Raw genomic sequence first — 17,664 nt, forward strand, 5'->3', positions numbered from 1 at the left:
ACTTTATCCTGGGTTATCTTGGAGAATTTGTGTTTAAAAAGCTGAGTCTGCCATTTAATTCTCTGCTAAAATCAGTTGAAAGTCATCTTAGACTTCTTGAGTCCTTGCAAGCTGCTTATTTAACAAGAGCTTTTTTATTCAAAAGATGTTGGCAAGTAGAGATGATCTGATCACTATCTCACAGAAGTGGAAAGAGAAATTAGGTTCTAAGATTGAGATACTTTAGACCCAAAAGACAGTTTTGCATTCAGTTAAAATTATTCTTTTGAGCTTCCTAGATGGCACTAGTGGTAAAGAACCTGCCTGCCAATGCAGGAGACTTAAGAGACTCAGATTTGATCGCTGGGTTGGAAGATCCTCTGGAGGAGGATATGGCAACCCTCCCCAGTCTTCTTGCCGGGAGACTCCCATGGACAGAGGAACCTGGCAGGCTACAGTCCATAGCGTCACATGGTGCTGGCATGACCGAACAGCTTAACACACACATATGCAAGATTACTCTTTTAAAATCCCTTAACTCATACAAAAGTTGAAGCAGAGAAGTATCATTTCTTAACAAGTCCAGTACATATAGTTTTCCCCTATAGAACTGAAAGAGATCACTGCTTCTTCAAACTTCAGAACCAGGTACAGTAGTTAATGGTGTCAATTTTCCATAGAAGTGGCGTTATTTATATTTAGTTACTACATCTGCATAGCAACAAACTCTAGTGTAGCAATTCTCAAAGTGTGGTTTAAGGATACCTCTTTCAGGGGATTTGTGAGGTCAGTTCCATGTGCATAATAATATTCAGAAATTGTTTGCATTTTCCCTCTCTTTGTCTCTTGAGTGTGCAGTGCAGTTTTCCAGAAGTTAGCTGACATGTGATAGCATCATTTTCCTGATAGTTTACCGTAAATGTCCTTTTGTTTTCTTGTGTGATATATGGTGGTGGTGGTTTAGTCACTAAGTCATGCCTGACTCTTTCGACCCCATGGACGATAGCCTGCCATGCTCCTTGGTCCATGGGATTTTCCAGGCAAGAATACTTGTATTAGGTTGCCATTTGCTTCTCCAGGGGATCTTCCCAAACCAGGGATTGAACCTGCATCTCCTGCATTGCAGGCAGATTCTTTACCAACTGAGTCACCAGGGAAGCCCCGTATGATAGATATGACCCACCAAAACAAAAGTTCTCACAGGTGCTCAGTTATTTTTAAGACTTTATAGAGTCCTGAAACCAAAAAGTTTGAAAACTGATTCTATTATGCACAAAGCACCAATCATATCTGAGAAGTGGGTGACATTCCTGGGGTCCAGCAATGTAACTTCATGTTCATACGAGAGCAGACACTCATTATGGAAATGTTTCATGAAATTGCCCTTACTATTTAAACATTTGTCATTTTCACTGCTGCTAACCCCTTGTTCATATCACTGAATTTGTATAAGGGAACTCGTGAAAAATGCAACTTCTCTGTATACAGATTTCCATGTATTCTTTCTTTTAGAATCAATGTGTTTCTTTTTTTTTTTTGATAGGCAAAAAGTAGATAGGATGCTTGTGAGGGACACAAGTGGGGAGTTGAGGGGTCTGTCTAGAATCGATGTTAATCTCTTAAAATGTTCTGTCCTCAGTTGTCTTTTCTAAATACAAACGTTCCTCTATATAATTAGATGTGGAACCTTGTGGATGAGTAGACCATGAAAGTGCAACCCAAAAGAGAGCACAATTATCAAGGTATGGAGTAGCTGTAGCCCAGCACTGTCTTATGAATGGACTGAGCTCTGGGAGCAGTTTGGTTTATTTTGATGGAAAGGTGTGTTTATTATACCCAAATGTCACTTTTTAAAGAAATGTGAAAAGTGATCCCATTCAGTTTTTGAGAAGACATGTAGAGAGTCTGTAATTTTCCATTTTGTGATTTGAGAGCCAAAACCAATCTCTAGAACAAAGCCAAGTTATTCTAAAATGAACCATATGCAGATGAGGGAAGTGACATGTTTTTAAAATGCATTTATTTAATTATCTCTTGCAGAAAAAGGCAAAAAAAAATCACTACACATTTTTTCTTGTTGGAAGTCTTTGGGAAGAATCTTTTAGCTTTTATTAAAAAGTGTGATGGTGTTAGAATTGTTTTTTTTTTTTTTTTTGTCTGTAGTCCAGTTATTAGGAAATCTTTGATGACGCTTTGCTGAGTCGTTCTGTGAAGAAACAGATTCTCAGCTCTATAAAAATTAGTGTTGAATGATCTGAACCAGTCGAACTACATTCCACTGCTTGCTCAGTCCAGACTGTCCATGCCACCTCATTGTTTCCTCTAATCCAGTGTATCATCTCTGGTTAGATTGATTACATTGGGCCAACTTTTATTGAACCACTCACAAATTCACTAATTATCTATTAGGCAACGGTTCCCATAGCATTCTTGGCTTTGTGGGAGACTCAGGCATAGATGGGTCATGTCTTCTCCAGTGGAAGCAGAGTTTATATGTGAAGCCAGGAAACACAGGATCATAGCATCCGAGTTAGAAGGACTCGATGCATATGTAGTCATGTTTGATTGCCTCTGATGACAGGAAATCACCTGCCTCCTATGGCAGAATGCTTGCTGTGTTACTGAAGAGCTCTGACTGATGGAATCTTCTTAGTCATGTGTACAGAAATGTTCATGTTAGAAGTCAAGTAAATGGTCAAACATAAATGATATTGGAGACCAAAAGAGGAGAAATGAGTTCAATTTAGTTCAAAGAAGGTCAGGTTTTGTTTTTTTGTTTTTTTTTTTTAGTTTCATGGGATGGGAAGGATTTTGAGAGGCAAAGTGGAGGGGCTTTCTCAATACCAGGAAAGATGTGGAGTCAGAAAAAGCTCACAAGCTGTTTGTTGTGAGTGCGTAGAGCAGTTGCCTTATGTACCTGGCACTTCATGAATTTATTCATTGAATAAAGGATAGAATTAATGACTGAGGGAATGACGGCAAAAAATCTTTCTTGTCCAGACGTGGGGTGGCAAGGGAGCTGAAAAGGAAGGTTGGTGACAAGCAAGCAAGTTGACTCCTCTGGCACTTGAGTCCCAGCCCAGATTCTGCATGTGTGGAGACATCCTTGCAGTGGGGACTGACATTCATTTATTGTTACTGACTACATAGGATTTTTAAAGCCCACTTTCCCTTTGCGTCTTAATAAAGTACTGGTTTTACATTTCTCTGAAAAAGCTGCAAGTGGCTGCCTATCCCTTGAACTGGAACAAAGGCCTTATTATTATTTTCCTTGAAAAACTCGTATTGTCTATGTCGGCTTACCTCCTCTCAACCCCTGCTATTCAAACATTACAAATGCCATGTATTTGACTCACTTCCTTCTAGGATGTGCTCTCTTTTGGTTCATTCTAAAATGATGGTGGAAATGTTGGAATTTTGCAGAAAATTCAGCTTCCCACAGTCTCTCTGAGACCTCTCTCTGTTGGAAATATGCCCACAGTATCCTGTGGAATCTCAAAGATCCTATAAATGGCTGACCATAGGATATCTGTTTTATAGAAATGCAATCTATATTATTGCAAATAGACCCTTATGGGTAGGTGTCTGGTTGAAAGAGGACACAGTCCCATTAGGACTGACCTAAAATAAATCTTTGGCAGAAGAAGGAGAGCTGGTAACAAATTGCAAATGGGCTTTGCCCCTTCTTTCTTCTTCTTTTTAATCTGAAGGATAACATTTTTGGTAGAAAGTGCTCAATTACTATTTTAAGACTTGATCCTCACAATTTAAGCTTAAAACTTCACAACTGTGAAGTCAGTGAAGCACAAACATTGTCAATACAAGATGCCCCAAACAATGCTATCTTATTTCCACGTAAAAATGGGATTCAAGCCTGAAAATGAATTGAGTGTACTAGTTCAAGTTTTGACAGTGTATTCTGTGTGTCCGTATCAGCTGTAAAGTGCAAATGGTGTTTAGCTACTGTATATTTAATCCTAGACACAGAGATCTAAGAAGGCTCAGAGAAATAAACTAGAAGTCCTTTGTAACTAAGAACATTGAAGGGGAAAACAAACAAAGACAACAAGCTCAACTCACAGACTCAAAGGAAAATAGACTAGAAAATAGCATTGTAAGTGCTAGTTTATCCCAAACCCATGCACAGAGCTGTATGACTAGTCTTTCTGAGCATGGAAAGAAATCAAACATGTACCTGAAGAAATGAGTACGAGAATAATCCAAACTTGGAAATGTGCTGAAGCTGAAACACAATCTCACTGATGTCTGCTGTAGGTTGAAAAGGAACATCTTATGGACAATTGATTGTTTCTTGAAATATAATAAAAACAAGCTTTGAAAATGTGGATATGAAAAACATTGACCTATATGGAAAGAAAAGGCAGCGTTTACTTTGTAATGCTATCAGGTTGTAATTCAATTTCCCGTTAACCGAACTTCAAGTATTCTGTTTTGGGTCATAGATTGGTGGTGCTTATCATATAAATTGGCCAATAAGATTTGCAAATAATACTTTTAGTGCTTGGTTTTGTGGTTGTAGCTCTAGAAAAGAAAATCAATTTAATACCATGCATTGGTTTTCTTCTTAAAATTCATGCAATTTGAATATGACTGACAGGGCATGGCATCATTATGCAGTCAGTTAGATGGACCGATTATGCTTATGAATACAAGAATGGAGTGAATGAAAGCAATGTGTAATTGATTCTACTTCTGGTCTGACTGTTCATTAACAGTTTGAACGTGGCACAGTTGCTTCTCAAATGGAAAACGATGAGAGCAACCTATATAGGTTCCCTCATTTGTTTCAAAATTCATTATGCTAATATTTTTTCACAGAATGTTTTTGCTGCATTTGTTTTATCAAGCAGAAGTCTGATCGAATCTTAGTAAATGATTCTACTGCTTTCAATATTTATTTGGCCTTCCACCTGCACATTTTTCAATTTACACATTTGGAAATGAAAGCAGGCTCCCTCCGGCATCCCCTTCAAAGCAGACCTTCCATCCTACCCTCCTTTTCTATGGACTTGAGACTAATTTCCCAGGGTAGAACAAGCTGGGGGAACACAAGGTGGTGGTTATAGCTTCAAAACAAAAGAGCTGATTTAGAGGCTGATTGATTTCAGAAATAGATGAGCAAAAACAGGCTCATTTGTCTTGCCACAGGTTATAGTCAGATAAAGCACGCACGGGCCTGCCATCTCGTTTTCCATACCTCTTCCAGGAGTTGCGTTTGAAGTGCTGATGAAATGTGCAGATCACACCGTTTTCTTGACTTTCCTCAGTTGTGTAAGAAAGGGCTTCAAGTGCACAAAGGCTGCTCTTCCTTTCTGGAATGCAGAGCCAGACATTTCAGGGAAACAGCATTACTGTCATGGCTCACAGGGAGATATAATGCTGATTCTGTAACAGTAATCCCTGCCCTCTCATTTGCCTACAAGTTCCTGCCAGATTTTGAGACAGAGGAAAAAACAAAATTTGTGCAGGGCCAGGCAGTTCTATCTAGGAGCTACAGGTGTTCTGTGAGCTCAAAATTGGATTGTATTTGCAATTAGTAAGCATATTAATTTCATATTCAATCTTCCTCTAGTTCTGATTTTTTTAAAAATTAAATCAGCAGTTGACTTATTAAAATAATATGTCTGAGAACTTCATACTGGAAATAGATTTCTTTTTTCTGATTAAAACTTACAAGATCTACTCTTTCAGCAACTTTCAAATATACAATATGGTATTATCAACGGCGGTCACCATACTGTGCATTATATTCCCAGAACTTGTTTATCACTGAAAGTTTGTACCTTTTGACCTCTTTCATCCACTTCATGCCTTCCTTTCTGTCCCCTGCCTCTAACAAGAACCGATCTGTTCTCTGTGTCTATGAGATTGCTGTTTGTTTGCTTTTTAAAAATTCTACATATAAGTGAGATAGTGCAGTATTTGTCTTCCTCTCTCTGATTTATTTTACTTAGCGTAATGTCCTCAAGTTCCATCCATATTCTCATGAATGGGAGAACTTTCTTCATTTTTATGGTTGAATGGTATTCCATTGTGTATGGAATATATATATATATACATATATATATACTATCCATTCATCCATCACTGGAAACTTTGATTATATCAATGAACTGCACCATGCTTAGTTGCTCAGTCATGTCTGACTCTTTGCAATCCCAAGAACTGTAGCCTACCAGGCTCCTCTGTCCATGGGGATTCTCTAGGCAAGAATACTGGAGTGGGCTGCTCTGCCTTCCTCCAGGGGATCTTCCAAACCCAGGTATCAAACCCAGGTCTCCTGCATTGCAGGCATGCGGATTCTTTACCATCTGAGCCATCAGGGAAGCCCAAGAATACTGGAGTGGGTAGCCTATCCCTTCCCCAGGAGATCTTCTCTACACAGGAATCAAACTGGGGTCTCCTGCATTGCGGGTGGATTCTTTACCAGCTGAGCTACCAGCTGGGCTGTTGTAAACAGTGCTGCAGTGAACACGGAGGGGCACATATCTATTGGGGATGTTTTTCTTTCCATTGAATAAATACCCAGAAGTATATTGTTGGATCACATGGTAATTCTGTTTTTAATTTTCCGAAGGACCCCCATACTGTTTTCATGAACACCTGCATGGAAATAATCATATCAGTTTTTCCTATGATATCTTATTCATCTACCTCAAGACTTCGTATTTGATAAACCTGCTAACTCCAAAGAAAGCCCTGGGTGTCTGGGGAATCCTTCCTTGTGCCCATTTTAAAACATGTCCACAGTCCACTTGAAATGGGTGGAACTGTGACAGTTGTAAGCAATCAGGGTACAGTGATGATGACACTGTCAGTCCCAAGGCTGAGAGAAAAGATGACACAGCTTCCAGTTCTGGCATTTGGTGTTGAAGCCCTGCGCTGTCCCGTGAGCAATCTGACTGTTCTGAGGTTTCATGAGAAAACCCAAACCGGCCCCCATGGTGAGTCCCTGCTCAGCCTTAGCTGCTGCGTAACTATGACTCTTCCTGGGGCTCCATGCCTGCCAGACCCTCCAGCCGAGCCATTTCAGAATTGTTGATCCAAAAAAGTCATTAAAATAATCAAGTGGTGATTTTTGTTAAGAAAACATGTTTTTGTTTGAAGATTTTGTTAAGATAAAATGTGTTACCAAGTTTTAGGGTAGTTCCTTGCATAGTGATAGCCAATGAGAATTTGCATGTATACAAAGTATGAGGCTAAAGGAATAGAATTCACGGTAAGCATGGAAAACTGTATATATACAAATGTACACTATTGCCTTCAACAAACAGCTGTATTGAGAAAAGTTAATTCACAGTCATATTGCTTTTGTGACAATGTGTCTCCCTATATTGATCTGAGACTTTGGGCATAATTTCTTCTCCTATGGATCCACTGAGCAAGGGAAGAATGGATTAAATTTTCCATACTGTCCTTTTCATCTCTAAAAATTCTTGACTACTGTCTAATATTCTTTGGTAACTGAGATACCCAAGATGTATCTTGTACTACATGTCCACTTATAAGATAGGTTGGACTCAGTTTGCATATTAAAATCATGGTAAAACTTTAAATATAGGTACAAGGGGCTTCCCCAATAGCTCAGTTGGTTAAGAATCCACCTGCAATGCAGGGTTTGATTCTGGGTCAGGAAGATCATTTGGAGAAGGGATAGGCTACCCACTCCAATACTCTTGGGCTTCCCTTGTGGCTTAGCTGGTAAAAAATCTGCCTGCAATGCAAAAGACCTGTGTTCGATCCCTGGGTTGGGAAGATCCCCTGGAGAAGGGAAAGGCTACCCACTCCAGTATTCTAGCCTGGAGAATTCCATGGACTGTATAGTCCATGGGGACAAAAAGAGTCAGACTCGACTGAGCGACTTTCACTTTAAACCCATATCTTACCTGCTTTGGGAAATCATGTTGCAATCATGTTACAATTCTTGTTATTACACAAAAAAACATTAGTGTGTGTGTGTGTGTGCGCGCGCGCGTGCATGCAAGCCTATGCTAAATACAACCTCAGTTCAGTTCAGTTCAGTTCCATTCAGTTGCTCAGTCGTGTCCGACTCTTTGCGACCCCATGAATCACAGCACACCAGGCCTCCCTGTCCATCACCAACTCCCAGAGTTCACTCAAACTCACGTCCATCGAGTCAGTGATGCCATCCAGACATCTCATCCTCTGTCGTCCTCTTCTCCTCCTGCCCCCAATCCCTCCCAGCATCAGAGTGTTTTCCAATGAGTCACATCTTCGCATGAGGTGGCCAAAGTACTGGAGTTTCAGCTTTAGCATCATTCCTTCCAAAGAAATCCCAGGGCTGATCTCCTTCAGAATGGACTGGTTGGATCTCCTTGCAGTCCAAGGGACTCTCAAGAGTCTTCTCCAACACCACAGTTCAAAAGCATCAATTCTTCGGTGCTCAGCCTTCTTCACAGTCCAACTCTCACATCCATACATGACCACAGGAAAAACCATAGCCTTGACTAGACGAACCTTTGTTGGCAAAGTAATGTCTCTGCTTTTGAATATGCTATCTAGGTTGGTCATAACTTTCCTTCCAAGGAGTAAGCGTCTTTAACCTAATCTCCCTCTATTTTGTCTTTCTGAATCATAGCAGTTCTCACTTTAAAACCAGGTTTGTCTGAAATAAACATCTGCATGAACTCACTAATAAGGTTTCTGCCTATTTTGATCACAAGATGTCATTGTCAGCATTATCTGAACAAGGATTGAAATACTGTTTAAAGCTGTTAAAAGTTGAAATCAACATTTGGGGATTTTCTCAACATCAAATAATACTCTTGACATTTAGCAGACAATCAACAAAGATTTTTGTCTTCCTGATTTCTCTTCCACTGTTTAAATTTCATATGCAGTTTAAAACCATTAACTATTCCATAGCTGTATTTTAGTAAAGTGTTCTTATTCTTTTTACTGTTTTTGAAATTGACTGGTACTAATTAGCCAAAGCAAGTAATTTCATTTCATTATAATATTCTAATGATAGAAGACTAAATTTATCTTTTTCATCAAAGTTGATCAGTTCTTGTTATTCACATCAATGGAATGAGTTGATAATCCAGATTAACAGATATGACCGAGAAGCAGGAGTAATAAAGGCCTTTTCAAGTAATTTGGATTAAAATTTAGTTTTTTTCTTACTATCTTTATTGACTTAAAATGAGGACGGTTCTATTTCATTAAATTCCTAAATTTAAATGTTTATGTGTGCCAGAATGGCTGGTTTTATATGCAAAAGCAAAAACATTAAATATTGTCTTTTAAATATAAATAGAGGTTGAGAGGTATACATTGATTTTTGAGATTTACTATAGTGAAAACTAGAAGTTAGGGAATTATTACGAACTAATATCCCCAGCATATCTTATGTGTGTGAGCATTGGTAGATTGCATTGTAAATTGCTATGGATATTTTAAAATGATTACTTTTAGGATTATTATTATTATATTTTTTGACTTTTTCAGAAACTTGCCCTTCTTTATAGTTTTTACAATGTCTGACACTATGATCTTGTATGCAAGGTGATATGTAACATTGGTTCTTCCTTCCTATGTCAATTCAGAATGCTTTGTAGGCAATTATTTCTGTTTATCTCATACTGAGGATTTGTCTTTTGCCAGTGTACTAATTGGAGAAGGCAATGGCACCCCACTCCAGTACTCTTGCCTGGAAAATCCCATGGACGGAGGAGCCTGTTAGGCCGCAGTCCATAGGGTAGCTAAGAGTCGGACATGACTGAGCGACTTCACTTTCACTTTTCACTTTCTCGCATTGGAGAAGGAAATGGCAACCCACTCCAGTGTTCTTGCCTGGAGAATCCCAGGGACGGGGGAGCGGCAGCAGCAGCAGCAGTGTACCAATTATTCACATCTTACATTATAATTTGTTATGCTTGGATCTGACCAATAACAATAGAACAATTTACTGGTAGGGGATTCCTTTACATAATTATCAACTTCCTGGAATATTGCCTACTTTAAAAAGCTATGGTATCTAAAATATTTTACCAGACAAGCATTTGCATCATCAACATTTCTTAGCTTGCTTGTCTCTAAACTCCAGAACAAATACCTAAAATAAATAAAGCAACGGTTATGTGAAAAGTGAAAATTTCCTGTTTACCCTATTTTTCCTTCCTTTTGCGTTTACAGATGTCATCCACACCGTGGGGCCAATCGCCAGAGGCCACCTTAACGGTTCCCACAAGGAAGACCTTGCCAAGTGCTATAGATCATCTCTGAAACTGGTGAAAGAAAATAACATCCGATCAGTTGTAAGTACTTTTACGCTATTTCTTATTCTTTTCAGCCTTTATATGCTGGAAATCAATCTTGTCCACAAATAATTTCTGTTATTCGGAAAACTAAGTTTAACCAGCTTAGGAAGTGAGACAGCCTATTGGTTATCATGACTCCACTTTTTTGTATGTCTGACATAATTGCTTAATTATTTTGAATTTAAGATGATAGCATCCCAGAACTGGAACCATCACATCTAATTTATTTTCTCCCTGTTGTCATTATCTTTTGAAGAAAATGTTCATGAATGTGTGTGTGTTTTAACTTGAAAGATGTTGTTCTTTTAGATTGATTTTGGTCATCCTAAACTAATGCTCTGTACTTGGATATGCCACATCCCTTCTACGTTTTACCCTTCTACATTTAGGTGGGAGAGTTCAGAAAATGTGGATCCAATCTTTTCCCATAGCAGTAGGCTGAGATGAAAGGGGGTCTTCTCTAGCTGGATTTGGAGGTGTTTATTCACCTGCTTCTATTTTGTAACATGCCCTACATTTATTACATCTCAATTACACCAGGAAAATAACACTATGAGAAAAATGAGAGTGTAAATACACAATAGTAAGTTAATTGGGGCAGAATCCCTTGGGTTTTTCAGATAGATGATAACCTTGCTGAAATCATGGGGCAGGAAGATAAACACTTGCCTTCTTAACAGGCTGAATGGATCAGTATTCCTTGCAAGTTCACAGAAGTGGTGGTTTTATGGTGATTTTATTATTTGCATGAGGAGCATTGAGGGTCAGACACATTTAGATAACACTGGATGGTCACTGTACTTTTTGTGAATTATTATGATTATAAAGGGCCTTTTCCAATGAACATTAGTGGGTTTGCTTAAAATAAGAAGACTTTCTTCAAGCCAATTATGCTGCCTTTTACATCTTTTCCTCCTTGTTAACAGAGCTAGATATTTCATTTCATCCTTTGATTTAAAAAAATGTTTCTCTTTGCAAGTGAATTAATAAGACCCTATTCTATCTTAGAGGAGAAAGTGGAAGTTCAAAGAGAATGATGCAAAGCAAGCTACCAAACCAGTTGACTCATTTTGTGCTCTACATGAAAATAACAACAATCAAAGCAGCCTGAACATTCTGGGAATAATTAATATTTTGTCAATAATATAGCTTTTTGATTAAAAGAGGCAAATGGGACTGAAATGCTTGGGAAAATGGATATGTATAGAAGTTTCCAATTTGGGAAATATGATCCCTGAGACCTGAAGAGAATTTACTAACAAATTCACTGGCATCTGTAATAATTTCCTTGAAACTAGTAAGAAGAGACTAGTCCAGTATATAAGCCGCACTCACCCTTTCAACAGGAAAACTAAACATCTCTTAACTATTATGACCTTAAAATAATCACGTCTTATCAAGTAGTTACTCTACTTGATACTGCAAAGTAAACAGTGAAAGAAGCATGGACTAAGTTAAATTAACTTTTCAGATACCCTACAGTGTGACACGCTAGTTGTCCCGATATTGAAATTAGGTCTACGTTGATGCATTTGATGATGATTTTGAGGGGTTAATTGCATGTTACTTGGATAAAATTATCAGGTGATGGCACTTAAGTGAAGTCATTCCAGTATTAGTAAATGTAGATGGGAAATATCAGCAAAATATGAAGGAAAATATCCAGCTAAATTAATCACTACATTCTTGCATGGTTGACTGGAGTTGCCATCAAATACCTTGTCTCGTACTAAAAATAAAAAATTATCTTCCTTCCTTTCTTTTTTTAATTGAAGTATATTGATTTTCAATGTTGTGCTAGTTTTAGGCAAGCAACAAAGTGATCCATATATATATATATATTTGTTTTAAATTGTTTTCCATTATGAGTTATTGCAAGATTTTGAATATAGTTCCCCGTCCTATACACTAAGACCTTGTTGTTTATTTTATATATCGTAGTGCGCATCTCTTAATCTCGAACTCCTACCTTATCCCACCCTTTTGGTGACAATAAGTTTACTTTCTGTGTCTGAGTCTGTTTCTGTTTTATAAATAAGTTTATTTGTATCACATTTTTTAGACTTCGTGTATAAGTGATATTGCAAGGTACTTGTCTTTCTCTGACTTTCTTCACTTAATATGATAAACTGTCTCTCCATGTTGCTGCAAATGGCATTGTCTCATCCTTTTTAATGGCTGAGTAATATTCCATTGTATATACATACTGCTTCTTCTTTATCTATACACTTGGTGACAGATACGTAGCTTGTTTCCCTGTCTTGGTTATTTTAAATCACATGTGAACATTGGGGTGCATGTATCTTTTCAAATCATGGTTTTCTTAGGATATATGCCCAAGAGTGGGACTGCTGGACCCTGTGGTAACTCTATTTTTGGTATTTCACACACCCTCCATAATGTTCTCCGTGGTAGCTGACTGACTTTGTTTTCTTGAAGGAGGAAATGAAACTTTCTACTTTATATTGAGTGTCATGTTCTTGGCCATCATTAAAAAGGTAATGGTGCTAATATCATCAAATTGTTGTCATACGGGGGGAAATGGAAACTTTTTAGAAAAGTTATCATACTGGACACATCTTTTATTGTACAAGTTTCTACATTATAGACATCACTACAGATGGAGAGAAATGTTTGATATCAAAATCTTGGTTGGGAAGCTGGAAAATAAAGTTAACTTGAGTTCATTTATATGCATACTAAAGAAAATTTCTCATAAACTCATTTATCAGATCATCTTGGTGTGACCATAGAAAAGTCACATCAATATTTGTAGCCTCAGTTTCTATATGCAAAGAATCAGTAAATCATTACTGTCTACATCAGAGGCTGTTATGAGGATCAGTTGAAATAATGGATGTAAGATAACTGGATAATATAGTTCTCTATAAAAGTATTTGGTAATGTTACTTTAAATGTAAGGTATTTTCATAGTGTATAATTTGGCAGGTTTAAGAGATTGAGAACATTTGTGCTTTCATATTTGGAAGACCAGACCTCTAGACATCATCATATCATTTCTTGATGTTTTCATACAGAAATAAATTAGCGTGAAGTGTTCAGTTAGTATATTTGCAAAGGAAAATCTCAGTTTTTTCCTTCCTCCTGTGGAGAGAAAAATCATGTTCTTCCCTAGTGTGAGTTTCTTCTCCGTTGAGTCTCCTTTACTTCTCTCACAGATCATGTCACTTACAACATTTCTGGTCACCAAATGTATGGAGACTTTTCCCATGCTAAGAAATTCTCTGCAACACCACCCGGGTGCCCTGCAACTTAACTCAGTTCTGATACTGTGCACCTGGAGATCGTCTCAGATCCCAGAGAGTAATTAAGCACCAGGTCTCATAAGACTGCTGCCCTCCCCCGCCCTACGCACAAACGCGGATGCACACATGTGAGCTTAAAATGCCAGTAGTCACAAGCTCAGGTTATCACCTGTACTTCTGATCTACTGGCCATAGATTGGAAGGTCCAATGATCCAACCCTCTCTTGGGTTCAGTTAATTTTCTAGAACAGGTCACAGAACTCAGGGAAACACGTATATGCCTTTACCAGTTTATCAGAGCACGTGGTAGAGGATTCAGCTGAACAGCCAGATGAAGAGATACACAGGACTAGGTCTGGGTGGGTCGGGAGTGCAGGAGCTTCTGTCCCCGTGTGGTTGGGGTGGGTTATTACCCGCCTGACCTGGATGTGTTCGCCCACTGGGAGGCTCCCCAAACCTGCACTATTTGGATATTATGGAGACTTACTCAGAGGTACGTGCTTGCGTGTTAAGTCGCTTCAGTCGTGTCCGACTCTGTGAGACCCCAGGGACTGTCGCCTGCCAGCCTCCTCTGTCTGTGGGATTCTCCAAACAAGGGTACTGGTGTGGGTGGCCATCCCCTCCTCCACAGGATCTTCCCGACCCAGGGATCTTGCATTGTCAGGCGGGATCTTGCATTGTCAGGCGGGTTCTTGACCACTAGCACCAACTGGGAATATAGGCACAATCAATAATTAGCTCCATTTCCAGCCGGTCTCCCCTGTTTGGGGGATGAGAGATAGGAATGGAAATCCCAAGCTTCTGATCATGTCTTAGTTCTGGTGACCAGCCTCCATCCACAGGTCATCCAGAAGCCCACTCAGGGTCAACTCAGGAGAACAACAGATGTTCCTGATGCTCTCATCACTTAGAGATTTGCCAGGGTTTTAGGAGCGCTGTGTCAGGCATGGAGTCAAAGACGAATATTAGAACAAGGGGTGTCCCAGTGGCCTTGTCACCTCAGAAATTACAAAGTCTCCAGGAGCTCTGTGCCAGGTACTTGGGACAGAGGCCAGTATATATTTTATATTAGCTCATGATACTGTATTTAGGCAACTAAAAGTATTAATGTTGTTAATAACTAGTGGTATAATCTTATTCATAATCATTAATAATCAGATCAGATCAGTCGCTCAGTCGTGTCCGACTCTTTGCAACCCCATGAATCACAGCACGCCAGGGCTCCCTGTCCATCACCAACTCCCGGAGTTCACTCAGACTCACGTCCATCGAGTCAGTGATGCCATCCAGCCATCTCATCCTCTGTCGTCCCCTTCTCCTCCTGCCCCCAATCCCTCCCAGCATCAGAGTCTTTTCCAATGAGTCAACTCTTCGCATGAGGTGGCCAAAGTACTGGAGTTTCAGCTTTAGCATCATTCCTTCCAAAGAAATCCCAGGGCTGATCTCCTTCAGAATGGACTGGTTGGGTCTCCTTGCAGTCCAACGGACTCTCAAGAGTCTTCTCCAACACCACAGTTCAAAAGCATCAATTCTTCGGCGCTCAGCCTTCTTCACAGTCCAACTCTCACATCCATACATGACCACTGGAAAAACCATAGCCTTGACCAGACAGACCTTTGTTGGCAAAGTAATGTCTCTGCTTTTGAATATGCTATCTAGGTTGGTCATAACTTTCCTTCCAAGAAATAAGTGTCTTTTAATTTCATGGCTGCAGTCACCATCTGCAGTGATTTTGAAGCCCCAAAAAACAAAGTCTGACACTGTTTCCCCATCTATTTCCCATGAAGTGATGGGACCAGATGCCATGATCTTCATTTTCTGAATGTTGAGCTTTAAGCCAACTTTTTCACTCTCCACTTTCACTTTCATTAAGAGGTTTTTCAGTTCCTCTTCACTTTCTGCCATAAGGGTGGTGTCATCTGCATACCTGAGGTGATTTATATTTTTCCCGGCAATCTTGATTCCAGTTTGTGTTTCTTCCAGTCCAGCGTTTCTCATGATGTAATATCATTGTTAATATAACCAACTCATGTCTGTATTGACAGCGCAGAGCATACCACAGACCTTTATGGCTCAGTAGATACATTGAATTTAATTAAATTACACTAATTTTGTCACCACGTGTAGCTGTATTAACTTTGTAATCTAATTTTTAACTCTAAAGTTCTCATACATTATCACGGTTTCTTCCACTCTGTGTTGTTTCACAATAAAGCTACAAAAATGAATAAGGAGGAACAAAATATATAACAAAGTGCCTTTAAGGCAACAAGTGTCATAAATAGAATAAAGTATTCTACTGGTCTGGATCAGCTAGTCTGTGCTGCAGCTACAGATAAGCTCAACATCTTAGGGACCCACATTCAGAGACCCTGGCTTCTGGGCATCTCATTTTCTAGAATTGACAACCTCCTCAGCCATGGAGCTTTGCAAAATCATGCATAAATGTTTTACTGTGTCAGATTAGAAATGAATAAGTGAAATATTTGATGGTACCACATTTCTTAAACCAAAGGCTTTGGGATCACAGCAGAGGGTCAAGATGTCTGCTTTACTCTAATTTATCCAAAGGAATATATTTTTCAAAATTTTACTGGCAGTAAACCAAATAACATGTATATTTATTTAATCAATAATAAGATTGATAATAATAATACTGTGTTCCAAGACATTTTAGGTATCTCCTAAGACCTATATACAGATAAGGAAGCAACAGTTAGAACTGGACATGGAACAACAGACTGGTTCCAAATAGGAAAAGGAGTCAAGGCTGTATATTGTCACCTGCTTATTTAACTTCTATGCAGAGTACATCATAAGAAACGCTGGGCTGGATGAAGCACAAACTGGAATCAAGATTGCCAGGAGAAATATCAATAACCTCAGATATGCAGATGATAATACCCTTATGGTAGAAAGTGAAGAGGAACTAAAAAGCCTCTTGATGAAAGTGAAAGTGGAGAGTGAAAAAGTTGGCTTAAAGCTCAACATTCAGAAAATGAAGATCATGGCATCTGGTCCCATCACTTCATGGGAAATAGATGGGGAAACAGTGGAAACAGTGTCAGACTTTATTTTTGGGTCTCCAAAATCACTGCAGATGGTGACTGCAGCCATGAAATTAAAAGACACTTACTCCTTGGAAGAAAAGTTATGACCAACCTAGATAGCATATTCAAAAGCAGAGGCATTACTTTGCCAACAAAGGTCCATATAGTCAAGGCTATGGTTTTTCCAGTGGTCATGTATGGATGTGAGAGTTGGACTGTGAAGAAAGCTGAGTGCTGAAGAATTGATGCTTTTGAGCAGTGGTGCTAGAGAAGACTCTTGAGAGTCCCTTGGACTGCAAGGAGATCCAACCAGTCCATTCTAAAGGAGATCAGTCCTGGGTGTTCTTTGGAAGGACTGATGCTGAAGCTGAAACTCCAGTACTTAGGGCACCTCATGCGAAGAGTGGACTCATTGGAAAAGACTCTGATGCTGGGAGGGATTGGGGGCAGGAGGAGAAGGGGACGACAGAGGATGAGATGGCTGGATGGCATCACTGACTCGATGGACGTGAGTCTGAGTGAACTCTGGGAGTTGGTGATGGACAGGGAGGCCTGGTGTGCTGCGATTCATGGGGTCGCAAAGAGTCAGACACGACTGAGCAACTGACTGGAACTGAAGACCTACAGGATGTAGTGTTTGTCTCAATATGTATAATTTGTCTCAATCTTCTGACAATCCAGGAAAATAAATAGGCCCGGTCACCATGTCCATTGTACAATTTGAGAGTATTCTGTAATTTTCTCATCACTTTAAAATATCTTCTTAGGAAACCTGAAATTCCATAATTAATGAGTAATTTAGGATGGTCAGGCATTTTTCTTTCTCTGCAATTTTCCTTTAAAATGCAAATACTCATGAGATTAGCAGATAATTAATTTCCTAGTACCTTAATTTGAGGAAATTTATCAAATTACTTTTCATTTTGGAAGGATAAATTAGAGGATGATAAAAGTACTAAACTCCTCAGCCTGAAAGAAGAGAATTCAAAGGGGGTCTGGAGGGAGATTGGAAGAAACAGACAGCAAAGTGAGCCACCAAGAACTGGACCTGCCTTTCAGTTTTGC

General features: G+C 39.2%; 1 protein-coding gene across 2 annotated transcripts in view; it reads left to right on the plus strand.

The window, feature by feature from the left end:
• MACROD2 (mono-ADP ribosylhydrolase 2) overlaps positions 1–17,664 on the plus strand; it is a 2,314,515-nt gene that overhangs the window by 1,328,563 nt on the left and 968,288 nt on the right. For both annotated transcript variants that reach the window (XM_070800713.1, XM_070800712.1), the window contains exon 6: positions 10,159–10,280. In XM_070800713.1, coding sequence (XP_070656814.1) covers positions 10,159–10,280 — 122 coding nt within the window. The remainder of the gene's footprint in view (positions 1–10,158; positions 10,281–17,664) is intronic.

The sequence above is a fragment of the Bos indicus genome, chromosome 13 (assembly GCF_029378745.1).
Source record: "Bos indicus isolate NIAB-ARS_2022 breed Sahiwal x Tharparkar chromosome 13, NIAB-ARS_B.indTharparkar_mat_pri_1.0, whole genome shotgun sequence".
Taxonomy (NCBI): domain Eukaryota; kingdom Metazoa; phylum Chordata; class Mammalia; order Artiodactyla; family Bovidae; genus Bos; species Bos indicus.